Here is a 27,771-nt window from a genome sequence, read left to right on the forward strand (position 1 = left end):
ATGCTCTCTCAAATAAATAAACAAAATCCTTAAAAAATAAAAAAAAAGAAGCAGGACTATCTCCTCTGTCTCTTCCCCCACCCACCCGCCAGTTGCAAAAGACGTGGCAGAGGACTCTGCGGTCCCAGATCCAGTGACGGAACCACCAGAGGGAAGGAGCCTCGGTCCCTCGCCCACTCCTGCACAAGAGCCCCGCTTCCCTTCCTGGTCGGTCGGTCTGCTACTTTGGACTTGACGTAAACTTCCATTGTCCGAAGCCGCTGAGCTGGGGGAGGGGGGATCATTTCCTGCTTTATCCTGACTCATCCACTTACTCAACAGCCCGCTGTACTTCTCCACTTGAGGTCTCACACACACCCCAAGGAAACATCTTGCCCCAAAACTCGTTAGCCATATTGTCCTCATCAGAAACGCAGGTGCATCTGCCCTTTCTCTCAGCGTTGCCCCGCCTCCTGTGCCATCACCTGGTCTTCTCCATGCCCACCCGTCCTGCTTCAGCTGTCTTCTCCCCGGCCTGGCCCCGTGGGGCCGGTCCCTCAGCCCGCCGTCCTGCTCCTTTCCAATTCCCCTCCACTTAGCACTGCCAGAACACACATGGGCTCACACTTCCTCTTCCCGGTTCCTACTGCTCTCCACCTGGAACACCCTGCCTGTTTCCAGGCCATTCGGTACATACCTACTCTCCTCTCAGGGTTCAGCTCCTAAGACACCTTGAGGAGGCCTTGCCTGATCCCCCCTCCCTAAGGCCTTAGGACACAGCCTTCCCTCTGAGTGGACAGAGCTGCCCTGCCTGTCGCACTCATGGGCTGACACACCAGACTCCCCAGAATGCCAAGCTCCTTGGTACCCCCTGGAAGAAATGTTCCCCTCCCACTCCCAGCCACCTGCCTCAGCCCTGACCCCCTGCTGCTCGCCATTACTTTACTATGGGGTTTCTCTAGAGCTAGCTTTGCCCTCTGGACCATTCCAAGGCTGTAAAGGGGAGAACAATCGTCACAGGAGTTTTTGGTCGCCGAGTTGGCACTCAACAGATAGATGTCGGAAACAAAGTACTCCCAGTGATTCTCTCAGCTTAGAATTAGTCCCCCAGTTGCACCCCGCCATGACATTCAACCTGTCAATGACCTCGCAGTCATTTTTCAAGGGTGGACGTGGGTACGCAGTGCATGTTCTTGACTTGCAGGGCTGGTCTTAGCTCCTTGGGACTGCCGTGGTCTCATTCATAACTTTGAACTCCCCAACCCACGCCCAGGGCCTGGTACAGGCCTGGACACAGCTGGATGCTCTGGAAGCACTTACCGCCAGGCCAAGACCACCACCTTCCGGGGGCTGCGAGCCCCACGCAGTGCTGCCCGGCACCATGACCCGAGGCCAGGCCCAGTCTGGCACGAGAGTATCCCACGGGCTCACACCCCCACCAAGAAAGCAGGACAGAAAAGGTGTATTTCTGTGCCTGGTGGTTTCCTATTCCCAATTCAACTTTTGAAACAGAGAAGAAGAAGGAAAAAGAACCTGATATACAGAAGTAGTTTCTCCTAGACATTCTCTTTATTCCCAACCCCCAACGAGACACATTCTACCCCGTGAGATCCCTGAGGCCCATTTTATGGGCTGGAAAGTAAAGGCACTGTGTCAGAGTGCTCCTGGAGGTCAGCGACACCCGACTTAGGAAGACCCACGAATCCTAACCTTCAGGGACTCCACCTAGAGATGTAACAGAACCAGAAAGACGTCCTCTTCCTCTTGTCTTTGGTCTTCAGAGCAGGCCTCTCTGCTGAGGGTTTCTGAGGAAGCTCCTGCCCCATGGAGCAGCCACTCCGTGGCCAGTGGCCAGTGGCCAGAGACAGGGGGCAGATGCAAAGCCAGGGCTGGGACCGCCTTCCAGCCTGCGCCCGGCTGTCAGGACCGGGGCTGTTGTGCACTGACACGGGGCTCCCCCGAAGGAGAAATAATACAGCTGAGTGTAGTGCCGGCGGGCAGACAGACGTGAGGGCTCCAAAGAGCACCCCGGGGCAGGCTGCCAGGCTGGAGACCCGTGGGGCCGAGGGGAAGTCCGGTCCCGACTGCGGAGCCGAACAAGGTGGGGGGAAGGGGCGGCGGCCCAGCCGGGCTGTGTCAGGATCCTGAGGCCGCTACCCTCGGCGCTTGCTGCAGCCAGATATGTGGCTCTTCTCGCCAGAGGACCGACGCAGCCTCAGAGCTTGCTCCGCGGGGCCCCCATCAGGGGCTGCCACAGCCGCCACACCACCCTCACGGGCTCCGCGGCGCCGTCCAGCTCCCGGAGGCCGCCCAGGCCCCCCGTCCGCCTGTACCACTGCAGGGCCGGCTGCAGCACCGTGATGGGGACGCTGAAGTTCAGGTGAGGGTAGGTGGCCCCTGTGTCATTGTCCCGGGTGTTGCTGGCCACGATGCCTGTTGAGGAGTCAAAGAGGAAAGGGGGTATGAGCCAGGGGACAGATGGGCGGGGGCTGAGGCCCATCTCCGGCCCGGAGGCCCTAGGAGCGCTGGGGGCTTGAAGCCCCCTCCTAGTGTCAGACGCCCAGCTTCCCTCCAGGCCTCTGGCCCCCCTGCAGCCCCGTGCCCCTTCCCGCATCTACTTTCCCCTTCACGCCATCACTACCTAATACACAGTGTCTCACTGGCTTTGCTACTGTCCTCTCCAACCAGTGTCGGCTCCGTGGGCTCTGCCCACCCAGGCTCCCAGGACCCGCAGCATGGCGCGTGGCCCAGGCCAGCGCTCACCAGGTCCTTGCTGCCTGAACGAATAAACGAATCCCGCTGCGTGTGGGCGTCTGTGCGTACACGTGTGCACACGGGGATGTGCTTTTTTAGGCAGTTTCAGACTTACAGGAGCCTTGCCAAAATAGTAGAGGTCCCTGCCTGCCCTTCGTCCAGCTTCTCCTCATGTCACCGTAAAACAGTGATCAAAACCAGGATAGTAACGTTGGAGCAACACTAGTGACTGAAATACAGGACGCATTCAGATGCGGCCAGTGATTCCACGATGCTTTCTCTGTTCCCGGATCCCATCCAGGGCCGCGTCGTGTCTCCCGAGGGTTCTCCAGGCTGCACCGGTTCCAGTCTTGCCCTGTCGTTCATGGCCTTGACACTTGGAACAGCACAGGTCCGCTGTCCTCTAGAATGTCCCTCAGACCGGGGTCACCCGATGTTTTCTCACGGTAAGCGTGAGGTTCGGCATGCTTGGGAATGGCATCCCGTGCCCTTCTCCGGGCGGCCTATCAGGAGGTGGATGACGTCTGTAAGCGTTTGTGATGCTAGCGACCACCGTGCTATCTGCCAGGCTGCTCTGTTGTGGGCTTACTACTTTCCCTCTTGTAAGTACGAACTCTTTTAGGATGGCGCAAAGATCTCATTTCTACTTTCCATTCATCGGTGGCTCCCGTCCGCAGCAATTCCTTCTGTGGTTTTCCACTTCCCTCATGTCTTCTGCACTTAGAAACTGGAATTCTCCTGTAAGGAGCAGCCACCACTTGTCTCCGTTTGAGAGCGTCCTTGGTTACTTACGTCAGTGTGGACTCGGCCGTTCCCTGCGTTATCACGGGTACTACAGCCACTGGCTCTGCAGCTCAGCTCGTCCTCCTAGGAGCTCCTCCAAGTCGCCTCTGCTTTCTCTGCTCATTTGCTGCGCCTTCCATTTTGTTGCTGGCATTTCCTTCCCCTCCGGCACCACAAGGTGCTCGGGGTTCATCCCGAATGTTCCCTGCCCAAGCCCCGGAATGAGTCACTTCCTCGTGCCTCTTATTAAAGAAACCATGATCTGGGCTCTCGGTGTGCTCACTGCAAGTGGGGTGTCACTGCTTCCAGCCTCTCTCCGCGCACAGAGCTAGATTTTATACACACACACATCTATACTTATCTCTACACCCACTTCTCTGTATATGCACATACTGGCTCTAAGCATATTACCAATGAATCACTAAGTGCACTCCAGGGGTTAGGAGAAGAAAGCAGTTGCCCTAAGAAACTTGGGAACACAGGGTTTTGCTGGGACATGTGAAGGCTCCAGACAAAGAGAACCATACACACTTAAACGCTATACTCTACTTGGTAAATCTGAGCCTCGCAAGGGTGTGAGGTAGGGATTCTGCAAGTACTTTATTTGTGTCCCACAGCTGAAGAAATAAGGGAATTCCACTCCTGCCAGCAAGAGCAAGGCAAGCTTTCTCACCATGTCAGAAGTAAGGGAAGGGGACGCATCGTGTGAGCCGTGGCGGGGAGTGCAGCTGGAGGTATCCACGTGCACTTGCGGTTGGCTTATTTTTTTTTAATGGACAGACTGTTTTATTTTTTTTAACCAGAATTAGTTACCAAAACCTTAAAATGGAAAGATTTAACAACCACATATTTAAAAAAAAAAAAAAAAGGGTCACAGTTGCTAGTGAACAGCTGAGGAATTGGGCAGTGTTAGGCCCACAATCCTGTGTCAGGAGGCAGCAGCGTGCTGGAGCGGAGGGCTGCTCACCCCGGGTCATCCCTGACCCTCTACTCCCTACTGTCTTCACTCTCTCATTCATTCACTTGGCCTGTGACTCTTGGACTAATCCAACTGCTGAGTTTCACAGATCCAATGAGATTAGGTGACTTACCTGAGGTGGTGTGCTGGCAGAGAAGGAACGGGGATACAGATCTCTCCCCTCCCTGCTCAGCATCTGTCTCTCTCCACTCTAAGAGCACAAGTACCCGAAAACCTTGGCTCACTACCTCTTGGGCATCAGGCCCACCATCTTCCCAGGCCCAGGGTGGCTCCTGGGGCGGGACGCCCAGCACTCACTAGATGGGACCGAGGCTCTGGCAAGGGGAATGCTGGGAGAGGGCCACGAAGCTGCTTACCCAGGAGGTTTCCTGTGCAGGGGGAGAAGAGGGGTCCGCCGCTGGAGCCGCCATGCACGGCACATGTGGTCTGGAGCATCACCGCTGCATCATCCACCCGCACCACAGCTGACAGGATGCCTGAGGTCACCGAGGGCCCGCAAGTCTGGCCAAAGACGCCGAAGCCCACCACACTGACAGCTTCGCCTGCCCGGGAAGAAAGGAGGGTGAAGGTGGGGAGTTGCCTCTGTCTGACAGGACTCACTCCCCAACCTGCTCCCTGCCCTCTCCGAAGTTCCAAACCTTCTCTGCCCTTCAGGCTCCTGCCTCCAGGAAGTCTGCCCCAGGTCCCCACGGGAAGAGGCCAGGACGTCCACTGAGCTCCCAGCACCTGCTCACCACTTGTTCTTGGCATCAGGCTGTTCTCCGGCCCTCATTTCCCTGCTGGACCGGGGAGTTACTTTTCAGGGTCCCTGGCACCCAGCCCCGTGCTCAATAAATGTTTGTGTCAGTTAAGCGTCTGCCTTTGGCTTGGGTCATGATCCCGGGGTCCTGGGATTGAGCCCTGCATCGGGCTCCTTGCTCTGTGGGGAGCCTGCTTCTCCCTCTGCCTGCAGCTCCCCCTGACAAATAAATAAATAAAATCTTTTAAAAAAATGAAAATAAATAAATGTTTGTGACATTAACACCCATCTCCTCCTTGGACTAAGAAGTCTCTTGGTGAAAAAAGGTGGTAATGCTGACGACCAACTACCTGCCAGTAACTTCCTTTAGCAAGTGCTCTGAATGCACAGGGCTAAATGCTTTATAGGCAACGTCTCACCCACTCCTCATAATGCCCAGGAGTAGGGAGCTTTATCCCCATTTTCCAGATGTGGAAATTGAGGCAGAGAATATGGAGTTGCCTGTCCAAGGACACAGGGCTAGCAAGTGGCAGAAGAGATGCCAACTGAGAGAGCTCGCAGTGTGCATGCCCACAGTGAGACCCGTGGCACCCCCAAGGCAGCACGCCATGCCACCGGGGCCTCAAAAGTGTAACACCGCTCTGGCCAGCCCGCAGTGTGACGAGGAGCTGCCAGCCCACGCTCGGCCCCTCCACATTGCACCACCGCAGGGCCTCAGGGAAAAAGGTATGCCTTCGCCTTCGCCAGGGATCCCACCTGCAACCTCCGCCCCTCCCCAGGACCTGGGGCATGCTGCGCACAAGCAGGGAAGCCTCCAAGAGCAAGCCCAGCCAAAGCGCTGAAACCAGGCTGACTTCACCCCAGCCTCACGCCACCCTGACTCATTACTCCAGCAGGGGTGGGGCAGGGAGCCCGCCTAGAGGGCTGGCCCCTGATCTAGAGGGTTAGAGTGCTCAGCACTGACTTTGCCTCCTGAGGTCCCCCCCAGACCACAGGGCCCCTTGCCCCTTACCTTCGTGGAAATGCTCAGCTGGCACCAGCAAGGGGACACCGTGTAGGTCCTTCTCCAGGCTCACTACCGCCACGTCATAGGGAGAGGTCTCCCGGGTGGCAAACACCACATGTCCCCAGATCGTGGCACTCCTAGGAGCAAGGGAAACAAAGTGACGGGCTAGCTTTCTGACCCTCTAGCGCTGGGAGGAAGCAAGGGGATGAGAGTGATCGTAGAAGCCACGGACTTGGGGGTTAACGGGCCTGGCATCAGCCCTGACAGGTGCCAGGCAGGCATCTCTGGGCACGCACTCGGCCAGCCTGTGGTACTTCCAAACATGCTTCATACTTCTGGGTAAGCCCCCGGCGCCTCCCCATAGTCCTAATGCCTGATACCTGGGGAGTACCGTGGGCCAGGGCAGGTGTTAATGCTCTATGCACACCATTTTAGTTCTCACCGAAGCCTTAAGAACCAGGCACTGGTGTTATCGCCATTGTAAATGGTGCATGTGAGGGCCAGAGAGGTTGAATAACTTCCTCAAGGTCACACAGTAAGTGGCAGAAGCCAGGGCACACATTCCCAGTGTTTTCCTTTACTGCTTCATTTCGGGCAAACAATCCTGCCAGTTGGTGAGGCAGACGTAGGACTTCGATCCCGTGTCCCTGTGTTACATAAAGGCTAGCACTTCTCTAGCTCTCACTGTACGCCAGGCTCTGTTCTGAGACTTTACAGGTCAACTCAGGGAGAGGCAGCAGAGACTGGCTTGCCCAGGATCACACAGTGGCTCCCCACTACACTCTGCAGGGACACCTTCCAGCAGACCGCGTGGACTCCCTATAAGCAAGTGTGTGTGTCCTCCGGGCCGGGAGATTGGGCACCACACCTTCGGGAAATCCTCATTACCAGTCTTCCTTATAGAGCCATGGCTGTCCTGCTGGCTTCCAGGGGGACACCCCATGGCAAAGCCAGGCTGGGTTAACACTGGAAATTCAGGAGAGGGATTTGGAAAGGCCTGGGCTGCAAGGCTAGGCTGAGCCAGGCACAGAACCTCAGGCATTAACACCAAGGTGCAATACCGCTCTGCTCCTAAGTTTAGCACCTGGGACTACCGCAGAAACAGAACGGGTACTAGAAACCCAAGCCAGGAGGCCAAGGCTGCTGTCCCTGCTGCCGGGCAAATGGAAGGAAAGGGGCCAAGAGTGCTTTCCCTGCAGAGACATAAGTGACCAAAGTCCCAACCTGGCTGCCAGGATCACCCAAAGATCATTCCAGTACATTTGTGTGCTCGGCCCCACTCCCACGTTCTAATTAGGTGGAATTCCACATGTGTCATTTTTATCGGGATGGGAAGTTCTGCTTAAGATCTAAGAGAGCAATCAAGTAAGAGTAAGAGGCCCCTCTCCTGACCCCAGGAAGGCAGCATTCTGGGCGTCTGAGACCTCACGACCGCTCTCAGGGGAGGGAGAACAGGGCGGCGAAGTTTCCATTCAAGGGGCCTAGTGGAATGTGGGTGCAGGGCTAGGAGACAGAGCAGTCAGAGTTCAAAAAGAATTCAGTCTGGGAGGGGGTGCTCAAAGACGCCCAGTCAGGGATGCTGGGACTTGCCACAGTCCCCCAGTCGAGTCACTTGGCATCTTGCCCAAGCCCCACTCACCCCCTGCCAGGAAGGAGGCCCAGCATCCCCTACACTGGGGTTGAATGCCGAGGATGAGGGGACGACGGACTTAGGTCTCTATCAGCACTACACCCTCAAAGCATCAGCATGACGCCAGAAGGCCTCCATTATCCTCGGTTAGATCTGAGAGCCAGGGGGCGGGAGGCGGGCAGAGTTGGGCAACCTTGCAGGCCTTACTTGGGGGGCGTGGTGCGCACCAGGACCCTGGCCGCCTCCCGAGGGGCCACATGCCGGCAGGTCACCACGAGGCGGGGCGCCACGACCACTCCGGAGCCCCAGACGGTGCCGCACTCCACCAGCACGGCTGCAGCTGCCCACGGGGGGCCGGGGTCTCGGAGGGGCAGGCCCCACGGGGCGCCCATCTCCAGCGGCAGGAGGGCGGCCAGGGCGTGGGTACCCGGGCCCAGGCGGCCGAGAGCGGCTCGGGCGGCGCGCAGGAGAGGGGCGGCGGCGCAGAGCAGCGTGAGGCCCACCCACTCGCGGGCCTTCCAGCAGAGGGGCGCGGCAACGAGCGCCACGAGCGCCCCCGCGGGCCGCGCCGCGAACACGCCGCCGCCCTCGGTGCCCGGCAGGCAGCGCGCGTCGGTGAGCAGCAGCGGGCCCGCTGCGTTGCTGAGCACGCCGCGGCTGAGCGTGTTGAGGAAGATGTCCGGGCAGAAGGCCCCGAACGGGGAGCCACAGGCCAGCAGCGGCGCGCCCTTGGGCACGGCCCCGGGAGGCGCCACGGCCACGACCGGCCCGCGCTCCTCCGCCGCCGCCGCCTCCTCCTCCTCCTCCGGGTCGGGCCGCACGCGCAGCAGCGCGAACCAGCCCAGCGCTCTCAGCTGATCCTCCTCCTCCTCCTCCGACACCTCGTCGTCCGGCGCCGCGCTCGCGAAGCGCCACTGCTCGGCCGCCTCGCCCCCGAAGAGGCGCGCGAAGTGGGCCCGGAAGGCCGGGCAGCTCAGCAGCAGCAGCAGCTCGGCGGGCCGCGGGGGCTGCAGGAGCCGCCCGCCGGATCGGGCCGGCGGGCCGGGCTCCGGACCGGCGCACTGGGGCGTGCACAGGCCCGGACGGCCCCGCTCCGCGCGGCCTGCGGGGCTCGCGGCTGCCGGACCCCACTGCACGTGCAGGCGCAGGTCGTCACCGCAACTGTCGCCGGGCAGGAAGGCGGCGCCGGCCGCGGTCAGCGCCGCGCTCCCGGCCCGCAGGAAGGGGGTGAAGATGCCCCCGTGGCACAGCACCAGGTCCGGGCACCGGCTCAGGATCACCCCGCTGCAGCTCCACGAGCCCGCCTCGGCCGGCCCGGCCCGGGAGGCGCTCACCACGCAGCCCGCCTTCTCGGCCGCCCTCATGGAGGGCCCCCACTGCCGCGCCATGTCCTCCAGAACGGTGCACACGGGGTTTCCAGAGGAACGAGGGAGAGAGCGAGGACCCCGGTCGGGACCCACGGGTCCCACGCAGCGCCACCCAAAGCTGGAAGCGAGAGGTGCAAACACTGACTCAGGTCTTCCTCGTCGGGCCCGATTGGCTAAGCCCCAACTTGCCCGGCCCCATTGGCTGGGCTTGGGGCCGAGCCCTGATTGGCTGCCTAGGCTGACCTCGTCCGTTTCCCCGCCCTCGTTGGCTCGGGCCACCTGTGCGATCTCCGGGCCGAAGCCGTCCCGGAGGATAAGCTCAGGGAGAGGGACGGCGTGTGGTTTTACCGAGAGACCGGGCTTGGGTAAGGCGGAGTCCCTTTTCTGTTCGTTGGGCTGCAGGAAAAGGAATAGAAATGAGGGCCATCGTGGCTAGACTTGCCCAGGCAGTGATAGGACCTGAGTATCTGCCCAAGTCTAAACCAGCGGTCTCTGACCCCTGGCATGATAAGGTCAAGGAAATCCTTGGCCCCTTGGCCGAGTTAGTAATTTGAAATTTTGTAAATAAACCCTACAGCAATCCACTAGGTGGCATGCAGCTCACAGGACTACACCTAGGACCTTTTGATGCCAAAGCCCAAGACAAAACTGATGAAAACTGGGTTTGCACAGAATAAAATTGCCGTTTAAGACTATGATGAACAGTAACCTGAAGTCAAAATTTTCAATTCTACAACCCTATACTTTGCAGTGTGCACATTTCATACCACACATAACATTTATAACCACACCTAGGATTTATCTAGGTTGGGGGCCAAACACTTTTTCCGTGAAGGGCTAGAGCCTCAGTGGTTCAGGTTTTGCAGGCCATACACTCTCTCAAATACCCAAGTGTGCAGTTGTAGCAGGGCAAAAGCTAAAGGAATGGATGGCTGTGCTCCAGTAAAACTTCCCTTTGGACACTGAAATCTGAATTTTATATGTCACAAGACAGCGTTTTTCCCCCCACAGGCCATACAAAAACAGGCAGCAACCCAGATTATTGGAGTACATGTCAGCATTAACAAAAATTATTCAATTACTACTTAAATTACATAACTTTTCTGCCTCAATTTCCGAATAAAACTAATGCTGCTCCAACAAACCTGCTGGAGAAAGTTAAATGATGACCCATCATAGTATGAGGTGGGACTGAGATTAGCAGTCTTCCATAGCAGGCACGGTCTTCTTTTGGTTCTGTGACACAGAAGATGCCTCGATCACAGGAAAATCTAATCATCCCAACTTCCTAGCAATTAAGAGTTTCTTTCTAAGAGTCCCGTGATACTCCCTTAAATGACACTCAAGCCTCCAGCATGAACCATTCGTTATGCGTCAGGTTTTTCTGCTTACAGCACATTAAAGAGTCCCCAGTCACAGCCAGCAGCCAAGGTGAGACCCCCTGAGTGCTGGGCTCATTGACTCAGTCTGCACTTCTCATGTTCCACTCTAACTCAAATGACACAGACATTATTTATAAACATAGAACCCATGGCATCATTTTAGTAACAGGGACATTAGTTTCAATCACAAGATGCCTCTAACACTTTTAATGCTTGGTCAAAAAGGACCTGTTGCATTTTGCTTCCCATTCTATTTGCCCCATTACTTTAGTTTTAGAATCTCATTTGGGTTTTCTAAAAACAAGGCTTCCTACAAACCTGGTACATGTACAAGCACACATTTCATTCCTTTCCCTATTTTACCAAATGCAGCACTCAACTGAAGCTCTCCAATTTTGTATAAAATGATGAATGGTAAACAGCTAAACTGGACCCATTCCTTGCTAGCATGTTAATAGGAGATTTTGTTTAGAAAGTATACCACCAATCCTGGGATCACGTTTGAAGCCTCTCAAATGGTACTAAATTTACTACTTTGAAATGTGTAGCCTTTTTTTTTGCCTAGCCTTTTTTTTCTCCCGGTAGCAAAACTTGTCTCTCATATCCTTTGTAAGTATTTCTTCCCCTAGGAAGGAAACAACTTTTGCTTCCCCACCACCACCACACACACAACAAACGTCAGGATATGTTCAAACTCAGAACCAACCAACGCAAATAAATGAAAAAATAAATGGCACAAGATAGCAAGTTTGTTTTAACTTTTTATTAAAATGCTTAGGATACAGACTGACTTTCTTTTGTAAATGACTGTTTTAACTTTTCCTGAAATAGGACATATATGCACTCTGATAAAACAGAATGAAAAGTCTCAATTCATGGGAGTTCCTGTACAAAGCTCTGATCCTCACTGTTAAGAGCCAAGCTCCTCACAGCAGCTTCTTTTGCTATCTTTTTATAGAACAGTGTTTTCTGTGGAGCAAGAAATAGATGCCAGCTGACTTTTCAATCCCCTCTTTCTCCAGTGGCCAAAATAAACCACTTTCACAAAGAGCTGAGCTGTGTAGAATCCATAGTTTTCTAGCTTGCTACGAAGTGATTAGGGACAAAGAGGAAAACACAAAAACAGAAAACAAGAAAACTAGCACTGCGATCATACTTCTCAAGTCTCTGGATAAAGAAGTATGGGTTACCTTTAGCCAAAGGAAATTAAAAAGTGTGCAAGTTAACTACCTAGTTCATTCACCATTAGCTAGATTTGTTCATTTAAGGCTTTCACCCCTTTCCAAACGAACAATTTTGTTTTAATCCAGCTATGCTTGCTAACAGAGGAAAGGCATGCTCTCCCCAGGTTTATCCTTCACTGAGCCTCTGCATTTGGTACCTGGCAGTGAGAAAGTATACTTTCCTAATAGGTCAGTACTGAAGACTAACAATGAGAAATCCACTAAAGAGTAATACTCTCACTCACCCCTGGAGTATGTTATCCACACTTTCCCTACCCTCACATTAGACACAAGAATTCCACTGAATTTAGTTCAAATCTTTGCATCTTCATCACAATTTTCAGTTTTGAGGAAACTACTTCTAATCTCTCATTAAAGAAAAAGGAAGATATCCACCCATTTTAAGAAAGGCTCTAATATTGGTTAAGATCATGAAAATCCAATTTTACACATGGCACTAAGAAAAAGGAATGCTATAAAAATGATCCTCATCACACTACTGGGCATGCTGAGGCTTTTTATACTGAGTTCTTAATGACAAGTGATGCTGGCTCAAAAAGAACAACACTACACAAAGTTCTTAAGAGTTTCCCCAGCTTATTTCTGGAACGGAGAAAGGCAATTTCATACCAAAAAAAAAAAAAAGGTAACCTATAAAAAGAGCTCATGACAGTCCCATAAAAAGACCAAATCCTGCAAGTTGAGAATTTTAAAGCCCACTAAATAAATCTTTCCTGGATCCAAACAAATGCTACAAATGCCAGATTTTTAAGTTCTCAACTCACAGAATTAAAAGCCCTTTAACTGTTAACTGTCCTGTGTGACTCACCTATTCAGAAAATTTTCCCCTAGAAGCTGTGCAAAAGTAACCGACGCACGCCTGCAGTGTAGGACATGGGGGATGTTCTCTTTTATGCGGCAAAAGTCATTTTTTTATAACTGAAAATGAAAGAGGTGCTATGGAGAGAAACAGTTTCGTAACAGTATAAAAGCAAAGACTGTCTGAAATCTGTAGCTTTGAAAGTAAAAATAATAAAATAACCACTCTATACTGAACTCCTCCCACAGTGAACCAACCATCTGCTCTACACATGGCAGTGAGGAATGACCCTGGCTGACCACAGGGGAAGCCTGCCGCCCCCACCAGGCCAGGCCCTGCGCTCCCCTGCTCCACGTGCACAAGGTGGCGCCGCCTCCTGCAAGGCAGTCGGAGAGACGGGGAGCTTCTCTCACTACCTGCTAACTCAACAGGAGTGAGTTCACTTGACTGAGCTCTGGCCTCCAACGTTTCTGTGCATAATTTTATGAAGAATCTAAATGCCATTCACTAGATCAAAAAGAAAAAAATAGAAAACTCTGGACCAAGTAAATTTTGAACTCAAAAAGTTAGGAGGGACACCAATTACATTAACAACACTTTCTTTAAAAAATAGAATCACTTTCTTTTGAAATCAACCACAGTGGTGAGACGTGTTTTTCTTTTCAGGCGCCCCATGATGGCACACAGCTGTACCCAGCAAATCCTGCCAGCTTCCGAGTCCCGGGATGCTGCCCTGCACCAGCACGTGGGGCAGCGTTACCTCCCAACAGTGTGGAGAAGAGCACATGTCACCACTGGGCGATGGGAGAGCTGACAGAGACTCGTGGCTTCTCAACGCCAGACACGGTTGAAGAGCTTTCCTTGTTCTATTAGAAAAGTTCATGAGGAAGCTGTGAATAGGATCAGTCCAGAGAAGTAAAACTCTTTTATTTTCACTGTCCAAACATCAGTCAATGTACTGGGAAAGCCAGCGGAAGCCCTCGCCGTAGCCTTGCCTCTTGAGCACACTGCACATGAACACTTCCATGGGGCGGGCATTCAGCTCCTTCAGGGTCACATTCCCCTAAGGGAGGCAAAACCAAGAAAGGCCTGTTAGCATCCCCATGGTGGAGAAGCTTGAAAGGGTGATCACAAATCACTCTCTTCATTCCTCAAAAGCAAATGGAAGTAGGAATTAATTACAGAAATGTGGTCAAGGCCATACAGATAACTTCCCCAGAGCCTCATGCTTTCAGCACAGTTCTATTCCCAGACACTCTTTGTAAAGAGCCTTTACTTTTAACACACCAGCATCTGGAAAGTTATGACAGCTAACCAAGAAAAAGGCCACTAGGACCCCAGAACCAGCATGCTCTTTGATGGAGAGAAGTCCAAGACTCTTTCGAAATGACATTCTTGGGGCACCTGGGTGGCTCAGTCAGTTAAGCGTCGAACTCTTGGTTTCGGCTCAGGTCATGATCTCAGGGTCATGAGATCAAGCCCCATATAAGGCTCCTCACTCAGTGGGGAGTTGGCTCAAGATTCTCTCTCCCTCCGCCCCTCCCCCCACCACACATGCCCGCTCTTTCTCTCAAATAAATCTTAAAAAAAAAAAGGGGGGGGCGCCTGGGTGACTCAGTGGATTAAGTATCTGCCTTCAGCTCAGGTCACGATCTCACGGTATTGGGATCGAGCACCGAGTGGGACTCCCGTGCTCAGCAGGGAGTCAGCTTCTCCCTCTCCCTCTGACCCTCCCCTTGCTCGTGCTCTCTCTCTCTCTGCATGCTCTCTCTCAAATAAATAAACTCTTAAAGAAAAAAAAAAGGACATTTTCATTAGCACCAGCATTCAGTAATCTATACTAATAACAAATTATATCAAGGAAATTAAGAATTCATGTTGTATAACACTCACGCAGAAGAGGGGAAACTAAATTAAAGCAAATGTTTCTAGAAAGAAATAGATAATCAAGAAGAGGTAAGACTAAGAAATAAGAAACCATATAAAAAAAAGTCAGAAGGTTATCAGAGACCCCAGAAAAGGTAAGTTTTTAAAACTGACTATGCCAAAACTCCAAGCTGAAAAAAACAGAATTCCTGCTTAACTACAGTTGATCTCGATTTTTTCTCTCATAAGCACTTCTGCAACAGAGTTCTCCTTCCAACTAGAGACAGCGTATAACCTACTGATCTGGGAGACTCAGGTTCTATTCCTGGTTTTATCACTGACTTGGCTGTGTAGATCTGAACAAATAACGCTCAGATTTTCCTCATCTTCAAAATGGGGATCACAGTCCTACCTCTCTCAGCAAAGAACACTGAGGATAATCCAATGCTTGGGTTTCAGTGCTTGGAAAGTGATCATAAATGATCACTCGTCTTCATAACCTGAAATCTCCGGTCAAAAACAAAACTGATTTCTGGTTAAGAAGGCCTTCAAAAAAGATTTCTCTGAATTAGAATCAAAAGAGAGTCAGAAAATTCTTAAATTGGTAAGTTTGCCTTTCCTACCAATTTCTTCATCCTCATGTACCTGAGGAAAATTTCATCAGGAAACAGTGAAAGAATAGGCTCCTGCCTTCTGAATGACTACAAATCACCTATGGTAAAACCAATCCTAGGCCCAGTTAAACTTTTGAAAGACAAGTAAAATCTAGATAGCAAAATATGAATGTCTCAACAGCTGTGAATTTCCTTAATAGTATGTCCCCTGATGATTTTTCTCTTACCTTTCCTGTGGTCTGTCCATAAAGCCCAAATATCTCACGGAGTTTTTCTTCACTGATCGCATCTGTTCTGTCAATCTTGTTACCCAAGATAAGGATTGGCACATTGGATATTGTTTCATCAGTCATTAGAGCCTAAAGACAACATAAAAGAAGAGCTAGGTGAGGAATCTATGAATGCCCACCAGATCATGAAAACCACCTGGACTTTCACTTGTCTACAAAGTATCAAATGTAAAGAGAAAATCTGATCATCTTTACACCTGAGTGATGAACTAAAAATCTTCACATTATACAACACTCTTAATATTAGGTAAGAAGCTCCTCAAAATTACCTTGACATTAGGTAAAAATCCCCTAACAGCCTCAAAACAACTGCAACTTAAGGCTGTGTCTATTTACAAGGCAGCAGAACTGCCCCAACCTTAACTCTGAGATAAATCACTCAGCCACAGACCGTCCTCAGGCTATCCACTGAGCACAGTCCTAGAAGACTGAATGCTCTGGCTACAGAGCCTCAGAGATGGCGACAGGAAGTCCCCGCATATACACTGAGTGCCCGGTGTGTGCAAAGCACTATGTCAGGCACTGAGAGGGATACAAAGAGAGGTTAAGACATATCCCTGGCCTCGAGAAATCCTCACTCTATGTTCATACATATCTGTCAACAAAGCAAGGCAAGTGTATGATTGTCATGATGAACAGGGACAGAATATAAATACTAAAAGACATTCGGGGAAATCAAATGGCAGTGAAAATGGTGGACTTAAGGAAAGTCTTAGCAAAGTTGAGGAACCCAAACTAAGCTCTGAAAGAAGGGCAGGTTTTGGACAGGTGGAAAGGAGAAGGAAGAATATAAGCAATGCTTTACAGTAAGAAAATTCAGAAAGCCACATGGAGAATTGCCTGTCTTTATATGTTGACATGCAATAAAATAGAATGGGAAGGCATGATCAACATTATGATGCCTGTCTGAGAAGTTAGCTGCAATAGATCCTAAAGACCCCAAATCCAGAAAGTACTGAATAGAATCTGTGTGTAAAGGGGTGCCTGGGTGGCTCAGTCGGTGAAGCGTCTGCTTTCGGCTCAGATCATGATCTCAGGGTCCTGGGACAGAGCCCCATGTCGGGCTCCCTGCTCAGCGGGGAGTCTGCTTCTCCTTCTGCCCCTCCCACCCCCACTCTCAAATAAATAAAATCTTAAAAAAGAATCTGTGTAAAAGAACACATTGAATTCACACAAAGTATGTGTGCTCGGATAAGAGACAATGACCTAGCCTAAGATGGCAGCATCCAAGGAATAGTGCAGCAGGCACTGTGGAGAAAGAAGTGAAGAGACTGACGTCTAGATGGTAAGACAGGTAAGAGGGGCCTGAGCTGGCACAGATTTCAAGCCTGGGAATCCAGTGCCCACTGACAGGAAAAGCTTGGAAAGGAGAGTAGAGCTGAAGGGATAACGGGGAACATACTTTTGACCATCTTAGATTCCAGGAAATGTTAGATAAAATCAGAGTAAGGATGTCATTCATTGATTAAATACTAACCAGATGCCTACTGTATGTCTGATGCTTTGCTAAGTGCAAGGGTTTCAAAAAGAAACAAAAGTAGGTCCCTTCTAAGTTCACAATTTGATGAAGAGACCTACAAGAAAACCAGTAAAGACCACAGACATTGATAAGGTGGCGAGTCTAAGTCCAAGAGGTCAGGGAAAGCTTCCTAAAAGAGGTCATGGCTGAACTCCGGGATCTCTGAAAGGACATTTTTTAATTTACCAGCAAAAGTGGGTGGGGGTCCGATGAGAAAGCCAGGTAGGGACAGCCACTTGTGCATACTGAAGGAAGGACAAGTTGTTCTCTATTGTTTGGAATGTAGTTCAAGGTACGCAATAAAGAGAAAAGAAGCTGGAAAAATAAACAGGAAAGATCAGGGAAGACTTTATGCAAAGTCTTTGCTATGCAAAGGATTTGTGGATTTTATCCAGAAGGTGATAGAGATCTATTAAAGGATATTAAATAGGCCAATGATAAGTCTGAAAAGTTCCTTCTAGCATTATAGAATGTGGCAGGGTGATAGTGAAATCTACAGTCATTCACAGGATCTGGACCACATGTCCAGGTAGATGGCGGGGAATAGTTCCATTCTGGGAGACTGGAATTGGTAGGTGGAGTTCTTTAGTAGATAGTATTATGTATGAGGCTGGAGCTCAAGAGAGGTTTAAACAAGAGAAATCCATATGGGAGTCACTGGCATGTGGGTGGCAGATGAAGGAATGAGAGTAGCCTGGACTAGCCTAGGATACAGTACAGACCCTAGGGAACACCAAGATTTAAGCAGGGGAATGGGTGCTTGTGAAAGCATCTGAGAAGTATTAGCCAGAGAGAGTATACCAAACCCAAGAATGCAAATGGGAATTCAACGAAAAGAGAGAACGCCAATGCCAAGAGGTCAAGTAAGGGAAGGAATGCCCTATAAGCGATTCTACATGAGACCAGAGCTATAGATTCAAGAAACATACTCACAAACTCACAAATAAACGTGGCACAGGTTCAAATCGCCAGGAACAGGAATGCACAGAAACAGTCACAAATCAAATAAAAAGAAGAGGTGCAGGGTGACCCAGTAAGGATTAACAAAGGCAACATGACAAGAACTATGAAGCCAAGAAAATGCAATGCTGAGAAAGAAGAAAACCTGACAGTATCAAATGCTGCCTGTGACCCGAACTGAAGACTGAGAACAGACTGCTAACTAAGGTCTACGAAGTCATTCAGCGCGAGGGTGGGCAGGCACAGAGTGAGAACCCAGATTCAAACACATAAAGAACCCTTAACCTCTCTCTTAAGGTTTCACTCTCCCAATGCTTCAAAAAACAGGGACCACCCATGATATGTGAAGGAAAAAGGCATTCACTATGCTGGGGCAACAGGCACATACGGGGGAGTGTGGGAGCAAACTGGACAGTCACCCTATGATAGATATAAACAAAGTTAACTTTCTGGAGTTCAAGCTGAGTTTCCTCAGGACACTGAAAAGCAAGGGCTTAGATTTTAAAACACTTTCTTACTGTAACTAGGACTTTCATCAAATGGTAACTGGAATGCTGAAGTATTAGCGCTACTGACCTGTATTCCTTAAAAGAAACAGAGACCAAGAAAAGAAAAAATATAATCGTACATTTAGCTCAACTTTGGATTCCATGAGGCGAGGATGATCTGCACAGTCGACCAGAAAGACAATCCCATTAATTGCTGGGAGGTAATTTTTCCAAACCCGACGTGCTAAAAGACAAAGTTTGTAGTTGCATTAATCAAAAAATAATAATACATATTTTGAAAAATATATCTATTTTTTTTTTGCCCTAAAATGGGCAAATCTTGGCTAGGTTTCAATAGCATTCAATTCCATATAGATTCCCCAAGTCCTAACCAGTATTAAATCAGAACAAAGGTATACACTAATGGTGTATGAACTGAATCTGATTTTTTCAAATTAAAAAATCAAGGTTTTCTGCCTGATTTTCGGAAAAACTGCAACATCTGGCAATCCCACACATACCTACCTACATGTCACTAATCAGCTAGAACTGAGTGGTAGCTACCCCTTTAAAGGAAGTCTGGGCTCTTCCATTTGGCAAAGTTTCCACCACTCCCTACTGTCTGACACCCAGTCACTTTTACTCAGTTAAATGACCTACCTCACTCCTAAAGCCAAATTCATCAAGATGCAAATTACCTGTCCACAAACCATTAGTTCCAAGTCAGTTCCTAACTAACCCACGTGTACGTGTACTGACACACCCGCTCCGTCCATCCTCAGGAGATTGGGCCTGACAGGTGGTTGAAGTTGCCAGGCAATTACCTCAGTCCCCCATATTTAACCCAGGAGGCCTTATAAATTTTATTTATTTTTTTGTTTATGCCATGAAGTGATAATGGTTTGGGAAGCAATACTTTAATTGTATTGTAATTTCTAAGCCATTCATTTCTACTTCTTCCCAGTTACTTTCACTGGGATGAATAACAAAGCATCTCTACATCAAACAGTTAATAATGGTTACCTCTAAAGAGTGGGATGGGGAAGGAGAGGCTGGGGGAACTTCCACCTTTTACCTTCCATATTCATATGCTGAGTGTGTATTCAATTTGTTACATGGAGCCTGAACTACCTTTTTTTTAAGTAATCTCTACACCCAACGTGGGGCTCGAACTCACGACCCCAAGATCAAGAGTTACATGCTTTGCTGACTGAACCAGCCAGGCACCATGAGCCTGGCCTACTTTTATAAGTTAAAATTTTTAAGTTTTTTTTTAAAAAAAGGAAATCTCCAAATATATAGCATTTTAGTAATTTCTGTAAAATGGTGGCTAAGTTATTACGATAAAGTAATTCTGTTAAATAAATTTTCCTCAAACAGAATTACATGTAACATATTCCCCCCCCTTCTTAAGCTATCAAAACCTGAAAGCTAAATTTATCACACCAAATAATACATTAAGTCTCAGTTCAGAGGTCTAAAAACATCTTTCCTGCTGCATTCTCCAAATGGTCTCAGTTCAGTTCTTACAATTGTATTATCTCTGAATTTAAATTTGTAAAGTTACAAATCCTTTTGAAAGAAGCAGAAAAGCCACCATACACCCATTCCTACCCAAATGAAAACAATACAAGCTCATTATAGAAAAAAAAGATACAAGATCATCTATAATCCTCCACAGAAACAAACCTACTGCTAATGTTTTCCTATATATTCATTCAATCTTTTTTCTATACAGGTATTTTATGTGATTGTGATCATACTACATATGATTTTGTGGGATATAAATATTAAGAGACTAAAATAAATGTAATTATATATTAATGAAATCACTGACTATAAAATCATTTGGATCACTCCTTAGATTTTTGGTTAAACTTACTTGGCTAAAAAATTAAAATTACCAATATTCTGTTCTTTTAACTACGCTTTTAAAAAGCTGTATTAGATTCAACCTAATATAATGAATGCTCCAAAAGGAGACTTCTCAACTCAATTTAATAACAAATAAATCCCACAAAATTTCAATAATTTCTTTTTCCTACTTTGCAGAATATTTATTTTCACATCTTAAATGTTTTACTCCTAAGCCTCAAGTCTTGCCAAATGTGAAGTAAGTGTCCATCAGAAAAAGATGCCCCATTCTATGTATCTCCAAAACCCACACAAGATACCTGATAGGAATCTAGGAACCAAATGGACATGGCCTGCATTCGGCAAAAGGTACTACAAGAACAATAAGGTAGAAGGAAATGTTCTACCAACCGCTCCATATGGATAGAGTATACAAAATAGATCAGAGTGGTCACAAGTATATCACTGTATTATTTTTGCAACTTTTGACAAATTTGAAATTACTTACAAATAATAACAATTTTCTACATACTTACACTCCATTGACTAAGGGATATAAAAGAGACATGATTAAATTTGATATTGTACTAGATCTTGTTCAAGAGGAAAAATGCTATAAAGGAGATTATGGAGACAACTGACAAAAAGAGAAATATACACTACAGAGTAGATAAAAATAAAACTTCCTACGTTTGATAACTTAATATGTCTTACATAGAGACTAATAAATTGGGGCAAAAGGTATAAACGAGTGGAGTTCTCTGTATTTATGCAACTTTTGACAAGTTTTACTTAACAATTTTAAGTGATAAGATCTCAATCATAATTTAATCACCATTTAAAAGGTAAAAATGTCACAAGGCTTAAAAAAAAAAAGAGGGTATAAAAAGAACCATACGTCAATACCAGTCTTCCACTGAATCATCTCTTACCTTGCTCATGCCCACCAAGATCAAAAGTTGTAAATGTCATTCCAGCAATTGTAAGCTCTTCTGATGCTGAAAAATTGTCAAAACAGAAAAAAGACATAAACTCTTCCATCCAACAGGGCCCAGCTCCCAGTACTGTAAGCCAATACACATGCAAAACTTAATGAAGCTTTTACCTTGGAAAGAAAAGGATACAAGGGTGAAAACATTTCTTAAATTATTCTAAGAAGCCAAGTTTCTTTTTCTCCAAAGTGTCTACTGCTTCTCAGAAGAAGACATGGGAGATGTGTCCCCTTACAGGACTAGGGAGAATACTGACAGAGTCCCAGAGGGTTAGATTTAGGGGTATATGACCTGAGTGTCCTACAGGGAATTTTTCTCAAGTGAGCTGTCTTTTGAGACCTCAAGAAATGAATCAACTGGGGATTCATCCCCAAACCGTGACATTGACCTTCAAATATCAAAAGGTCACCTGGTATTTTCAAACCTACTCGGATGTAATGTTGGAACATGTTGGCCCAATCGGTCATCTTTGAGCATGTGTAGAAGAGTGGTTTTGCCTGCATTGTCCAAACCCAAAAATACAAGTTTTCCAGATTTCTTGTAGAGTCCTAAAAAAGAAAAAAAATTTAACATAATTTTGCTTTCTACTTACCAAAGGCTGCTTGTATTTAGATTGTTGGAGGAAATGTACAAAGTCTGAAACCTATGATATATTTCAAGGAAATGGCTTTACCTAGGAACTGGAGCACACTGCTGAAGCCATTGTAGATCCATTCAAAGATGAAAGACATTATTAATGCTTACTACCTGTAGAAAATATGAAAGCAGCAAACATTAGCTTTCTGAATGCTAGTACAGCTCTGGAGAAGTTAACCCTTATTCGGTAGCCCTGATGTTTATTGTCCCATGTTTTCAGGCGTAAGAAAATAAAGGGTTCTACACCCTGGAGGGAAGTCTCTGGGGTACTCAGATCTGCACAAACTCCCGATTTTCTATCAGTTTTCAATCTATGATACTCCAAGGACTAGGAATTAAAGATATACTCTCCTCTTTTACTGTGAAACTTTCTCCTCTCATTCACATTCCCTAGATACATGGCTGCTGTCTATACCAGTTAGCAAAACCTCTACGAAATCAGTCCCATCAATAATCTAGATCAAAATGTCACATCGATACACTAAGCAGAAAATAAGAATGAAAAGCATATTAACCCCTCCTTGTAAACAGCTCTAAAAAACAGTCACCAAAATCCTAATGGCTGACATAATTTGCCCTGCCCCACTTACCAATGACTATTATTTTTTTAAAGATCTATTTATTTATTTGAGAAAGAAAGAGAGCTCACAGGAGGGGGGAAGGGCAGAGGGAGCGACAGAATCTCAAGCAGACTCCCCACTGAGCAGGGTGCCCTGAGCTCATGACCCTCATGACCCGGAGCTGAACTAAGAGTCAGAAGCTTAATTAACTGTGCCACCCAAGCGCCCCACTAATGCTATGTTTCTTAACAATACTTATTTAACCCCTCTTGCAGATTTGTGTGTCGACTTATAAAAAGAAATGATATCACTATTATGGAGAACCATGAAGAAATAAGAGAATCTTTTCATAATGTGAGTAACCAAGACCTAACCCATTTTACAAATAGGGATTTTCTTAAAATAAGAATACTTGTTCAGGGCATAGAAGTAGGTTCCTAGCCAAGTACACACACTAATTAGTACTAATATTAAGACCACTTTTCCTACTGTTTTCCATAAGCCTAGACAAAACAAAAGATGACCCAAAGCTACTGAAAGGTCTACATACACTGGTAATGAGCAAGAGGACTCTGAAAGGAGTTAAGAGGGTAATATCTAAAGCCCGTGGTGGTGTCAAAGTTTCTCAGGTTCAGCATTTTCTGGTCACTGAACTTTTGCGTCAATATCTCAGATTTGGTGGGGAAAAAAAAAAAAGAAAGATCCCCCACTTTCACTCCTCTCCATCAGCAAGAGCATGTGAACACAAGGCTCCACTAGATGTGACCAACTGCTATCAAATACAACTTTCATGAACTTTTGTTTTAAAAAGTAAACAAAAGTTTACTTTTGTTACTTTTACTAGTGACCTTAACAGGGTTATCCACAAAAACCCACCTATATTCTTTACTCAAAGAATGCTAGATAAAGAAGTTGAAAAGTTGAGGCAATACATGTTAATTTGAGGGCTCCTGGCTGGCTCAGTCAGAGGAACCTGTGACTCTTGATCTTAGGATCGTGATTTTGAGCCCCACATTAAGGGTAGAGACTACTTAAATAAGTAACTAAATAAACTGAAACATATATATATATATTATTTTTTTTCTATCCAGTGACTGAGTTTTGTTTTGTTTTTTTAAAGATTTTATTTATTTATTTATTTATTTATTTGAGAGAGAGGGAGAGAGAGCACAGAGGAAGAGGGAGAGGGAGAAGCAGACTCCCTCCTGAGCAGAGAGCCTGATGTGGGGCTTGATTCCAAGACCCTGATCATGACCCGAGCTGAAGGCAGACGCTCAATCGACTGAACCACCCAGGCGCCCTGAATTTTTTTTTTTTTTTAAATCAGGCCTGGGCGGCTGGGTGGCTCAGTCGGTTAAGCGTCTGACTTTGGCTCAGGTCGTGACTCCAGGGTCCTGGGATTGAGTCCTGAGAGTCCTGCATTGGACTCCCTGCTGCCCCTCCCCCCTGCTTGTGGGCATGTGTGCGCTCTCTCTCTCAATTAAATAAATAAAATCTTTAAAAAAAAAAAATAAGGCCTTACCTATAAACCTTAGGGACTGCCTAATGCTTATTTTCTATGGCTCTTAACATGCAAGGCCAAATGAGGCTTGGGAGTTTGGGTGAAAGTAGAGGCTAAGGCAAAAGCTTTTATAAAAAAAATACTAACTATGGGTTTTTTTTTTTGCCCTTTTCAGTAATATTAAAATATATTTTGGCAGGGGCGCCCAGGTGGCTCAGTCGGTTAAGCGTCTGCCTTCGGCTTGGGTCATAATCCTGGGGTCCTGGGATGGAGCCCCTCATCGGGCTCCCTGCTCAGCAGTGAGTCTGTTTCTCCCTCTCCCTCTGCCACTCCCCCTGCTTTGTACTCTCTCTCTCTCTCTCAAATAAATAAAATCTTAATATATATTTTGGAAGAGACCAAATTTAGCATGTTAAATAATTTGGTAACTTAGTCGGCACTTTAAGAAGTTTAATGACTTAAATACACTTACAAAGCTCCCGTTTTTAGGTTTCCTCTGTAGATAAGTAAAAGAACAATGTGCCTCTTCTCTGCAATTCCCCCAAACCAGTCATCTTTCCCTACTTTTCTCAGTCTACAACTTGGAGAAGTGAGGCTCACCTTTACAGAGAACCTCTCTTTAAGATCACTCCTACTCTGATCACTCCTTTAAAACCCACTGTTACATATTCATTTGTACTACACAGGGTTACACTCAATACTTTATTATAGACTCTTTGTGAAGTTTTACCACATCGTTTTAGAATTCTTCCAAACTCAATGAATTCTCCAAAGGTGACAATGGGAAAACCCCCCCTTTAAGGAATTTTTCATGGTAACTGAGTTAGTTTGGTTTTTCCAATTTATCTCCCCCTGACATTCTTGCTTTAAAAGTCCCTCCAAAATGATCTATGGAAAAGTGCTTGAAGAAACTCTTCAGGTGATGTTAAAAAAAAATAATAAAAACCATTATCGGATGCAAAGTGTTGCACTGTATTGCTACCCAAAGTTAAGGAAATGGCTTCGGTGGATCCTCCATCCTTAAGATCTTAGGATTTGTACCCCTCATGAGTAGTTTTACAGTTTTATACAATGCCTGCACATACATCTCATTTCAACCTCACACAAACCCTACTGGGCAGGAGTCCTTAGTTTTCAACAACAAGGAAAGGATGCTGACACTCCTAGGTCAGCTGGCTTAACCAAAACTGCTCAGCTAAAAAAAGTGTCAGTGCCAAAACTGAAACCTTCCTTTTTAAATGCCAAAGCCAAAGCTCTTCCTGTTAATATGACATAAAATTCAAATCCAAATCACAAAACTGCTTTTAAAGAAATATAAAACTTCCTTAACCCAGCTAAACAGATGATAATCTTCTAAAGTTTTCTTCCTTACAACTTATCATGTCTTCTGAGTGGTATTTTAATAACTAGCATTCTATTTATTTCCTATCCTTGATCCACTCTACCACCTTATGGCATCTTTTGGCAAATTAGCGTACTCTAAAATTTAAGAACTCTAAACTACCACAAAAGCACTGCCAATGTACCCCAAACTAAAATTTGCAAATTTCAGGAATGACATCAGAATGAAGTAAATAAAAAAGAGGAGCACTAGCCAATACTGACCATTAGCCAGTAATATATGCATTACTCTCTCTACATACTCATTATTTCTTACGCATACTCATTACAACTTTGAGACACCATTCCTGGGACACATCTGGGATAGGAGGCTGCTGGTTTTTAGCTAAGAAACTATGCTTAGCTGCAGGGTAAATATCAAAGGTCAAGCAAGCCCCCAGGCAAAGCACCACAGGTACCCTGTCACGACCTAAGCAGAAAGATCGAGGTAAAGGAGAAAAGACAAGAGCAAGGGAGATACTAACAGAGACAATTTATAGTGCCAACCCTCACAAGTGCACTCCTGACCTCTAGGCTAGAATCATGAAGAAAACACTAATCTATACCAAATGCACACGAAGGAATTTTTCCACGCACTGAAGAGAGGGAGGAAAAGAAGGTGGAAAAAGAAAATACGGGGTTCGACTCAGGGCATCTGACGATAACACAGAGCTGAAAGTCAGGGAGGGGGGTCCGCACTGGACTGGGAGTCAAGGGATCCGGTTCGAACATTCCTCTTGCTATCTGCCGGGCCTTGGCCAATTCATTGCCTCGCGAGCCTTATTATTCCCCAGAATGCAAACCAAGGATAGTCATCAAGGACTCCCACCCGCCCAAGGGCTGTGAGGCTCATCCGACTCGGGATGTGAAACCGTTCCGCAAACCTGAGCGCACAGTACAGACAAGAAAACTGTTATCCCGCCCAGCAGCTGCGGGACCCCCGAAGGAATGCAGATCGACCCGATACCCCAAGGGCTGTCAGGGAACGGAGCAGACCGGCCAAGTCGGCCCGTCCCCACCCAGAACCAGCCCCGAGGCCCCACAGAACCGCCTGCGTGTCACTTCCCCCCCCACACACACACAGCAACCCCGCCTGAGCCGGCCTCCGCCCCGACCCTCCCCGCCGTCCGCCCCAGCCCCACCGGCCCCTCGGCTCCTTCCTTCGCAGCAGCTCCCCGACTCACGGCCAAGGGTCCTCCTCCGGCGGCGGCGGGCGGCTTCGACCCTCCCTCACAGCACACAGCCCAGCAGCACCCGGGACCGCCAGCTATTCGCCGGATATACGTCACACCCCCTCCCCCGGGACTTCCGGGCGCGCGCTTGCCCCCGCCCCCTCGTAGCGTCACGGCGCTCTGAGACGCCGGGGCCGCCTACCGACGACTCGGGCCGCGGAGGGGTGGGCCTCAGGCGCGCGGAGCGATCCCGGGGGCGGGCCGGCCTTGGCTCCGCTCCCTCCCGTACGGAGAGCGCGACGCGCGAGACGTGGCAGCGCCGCGGCTCCGGGGGCAGGGCAGGAGCCTGGAGTTTCGCAGTGCACCTAGACGCTCGGGATCGCCGCTTCTAGTCCGACTGCCGTCGCAGACGATCTGGCAAAATCCGGGGCGGCGACAGGTGGCTAGGTAGGTTCTCGGACAGAAGAGTTGCCCCAACAGCCCTCCACCTAGGGTGGATCCCGGAAAGCCTTTGCTTCCAGTCACAGTTCTCTGGGATAGCCTATGTTTTGGAAGAACAGCTAATATTCATTGAGCACTTACGTTCCAGGCAGTGCACTGAGTATTTTGCATGCATGCCTCCCCGTATTTGGCCTTGATTACAGCCCTTACGAAGCGGATACTGTTATTTTCCCCATTTTGCAAATGAGAGAACCAAGGTTCAGAATAGCCCAAGCTCACAGGCTAGGAAGTGGCAGAGCAGCACGTTGGCTCCTACTCTGCCGTCCTTCCCAAGCATTTTCTCATTTAATTCTGAAGACAGCCCTACGAGATTGGTATTATTACTCCTAGTTTACAGATAGGAAAACTAAGTCAAGTGATAAGATGAATGATGTTTTTGGATAGTAAGACCCAATATCATAAACATTTCAGTTCTCCTTAAGTACAATTATAAATTTAACATAATTCCCATAAAAAAACTAATAGGATTAATAGGTTTTGTGTGTGTGTTTTAAACTACCCTGTTTTGGGGCGCCTGGGTCGCTCAGTCGTTGGGCGTCTGCCTTCGGCTCAGGTCATGATCCCAGCGTCCTAGGGTGGAGCCCCACATCGGGGCTCCCTGCTCAGCGGGGAGTCTGCTTGTCCCTCTGCCCCTCCCCCCTGCTCGTTCACTCTCTCTCATAAATAAATAAAATCTTTTTTTTTAAGATTTTATTTATTTATTTGACAGAGAGAGACACAGGGAGAGAGGGAACACAAGCAGGGGGAGAAGCAGGCTTCCCGCCGAGCAGGGAACC

At 47.9% G+C, this 27,771-nt stretch overlaps 2 protein-coding genes across 2 annotated transcripts; both read right to left on the reverse strand.

The window, feature by feature from the left end:
* Positions 1–1,538: 1,538 nt before the first annotated feature.
* TYSND1 (trypsin domain containing 1) lies at positions 1,539–9,370 on the reverse strand. The gene is made up of 4 exons (XM_032423915.1): positions 8,078–9,370; positions 6,247–6,377; positions 4,852–5,037; positions 1,539–2,412 (listed from the first exon to the last, which is right to left on the reverse strand). The coding sequence occupies exons 1-4, from the start codon at positions 9,256–9,258 to the stop codon at positions 2,195–2,197; spliced, it is 1,716 nt and encodes a 571-aa protein (XP_032279806.1). The 5' UTR covers positions 9,259–9,370; the 3' UTR covers positions 1,539–2,194.
* A 1,992-nt stretch (positions 9,371–11,362) lies between these two features.
* Positions 11,363–26,617, reverse strand: SAR1A (secretion associated Ras related GTPase 1A). The gene is made up of 7 exons (XM_032423820.1): positions 26,507–26,617; positions 21,919–21,992; positions 21,674–21,793; positions 21,186–21,251; positions 18,540–18,643; positions 15,370–15,501; positions 11,363–13,725 (listed from the first exon to the last, which is right to left on the reverse strand). Exons 2-7 carry the CDS (start codon positions 21,974–21,976, stop codon positions 13,609–13,611), a joined length of 597 nt encoding a protein of 198 aa, XP_032279711.1. The 5' UTR covers positions 21,977–21,992; positions 26,507–26,617; the 3' UTR covers positions 11,363–13,608.
* Positions 26,618–27,771: the final 1,154 nt, after the last annotated feature.

Source organism: Phoca vitulina, unplaced genomic scaffold, assembly GCF_004348235.1.
Source record: "Phoca vitulina isolate PV1807 unplaced genomic scaffold, GSC_HSeal_1.0 scaffold29, whole genome shotgun sequence".
Taxonomy (NCBI): Eukaryota; Metazoa; Chordata; class Mammalia; order Carnivora; family Phocidae; genus Phoca; species Phoca vitulina.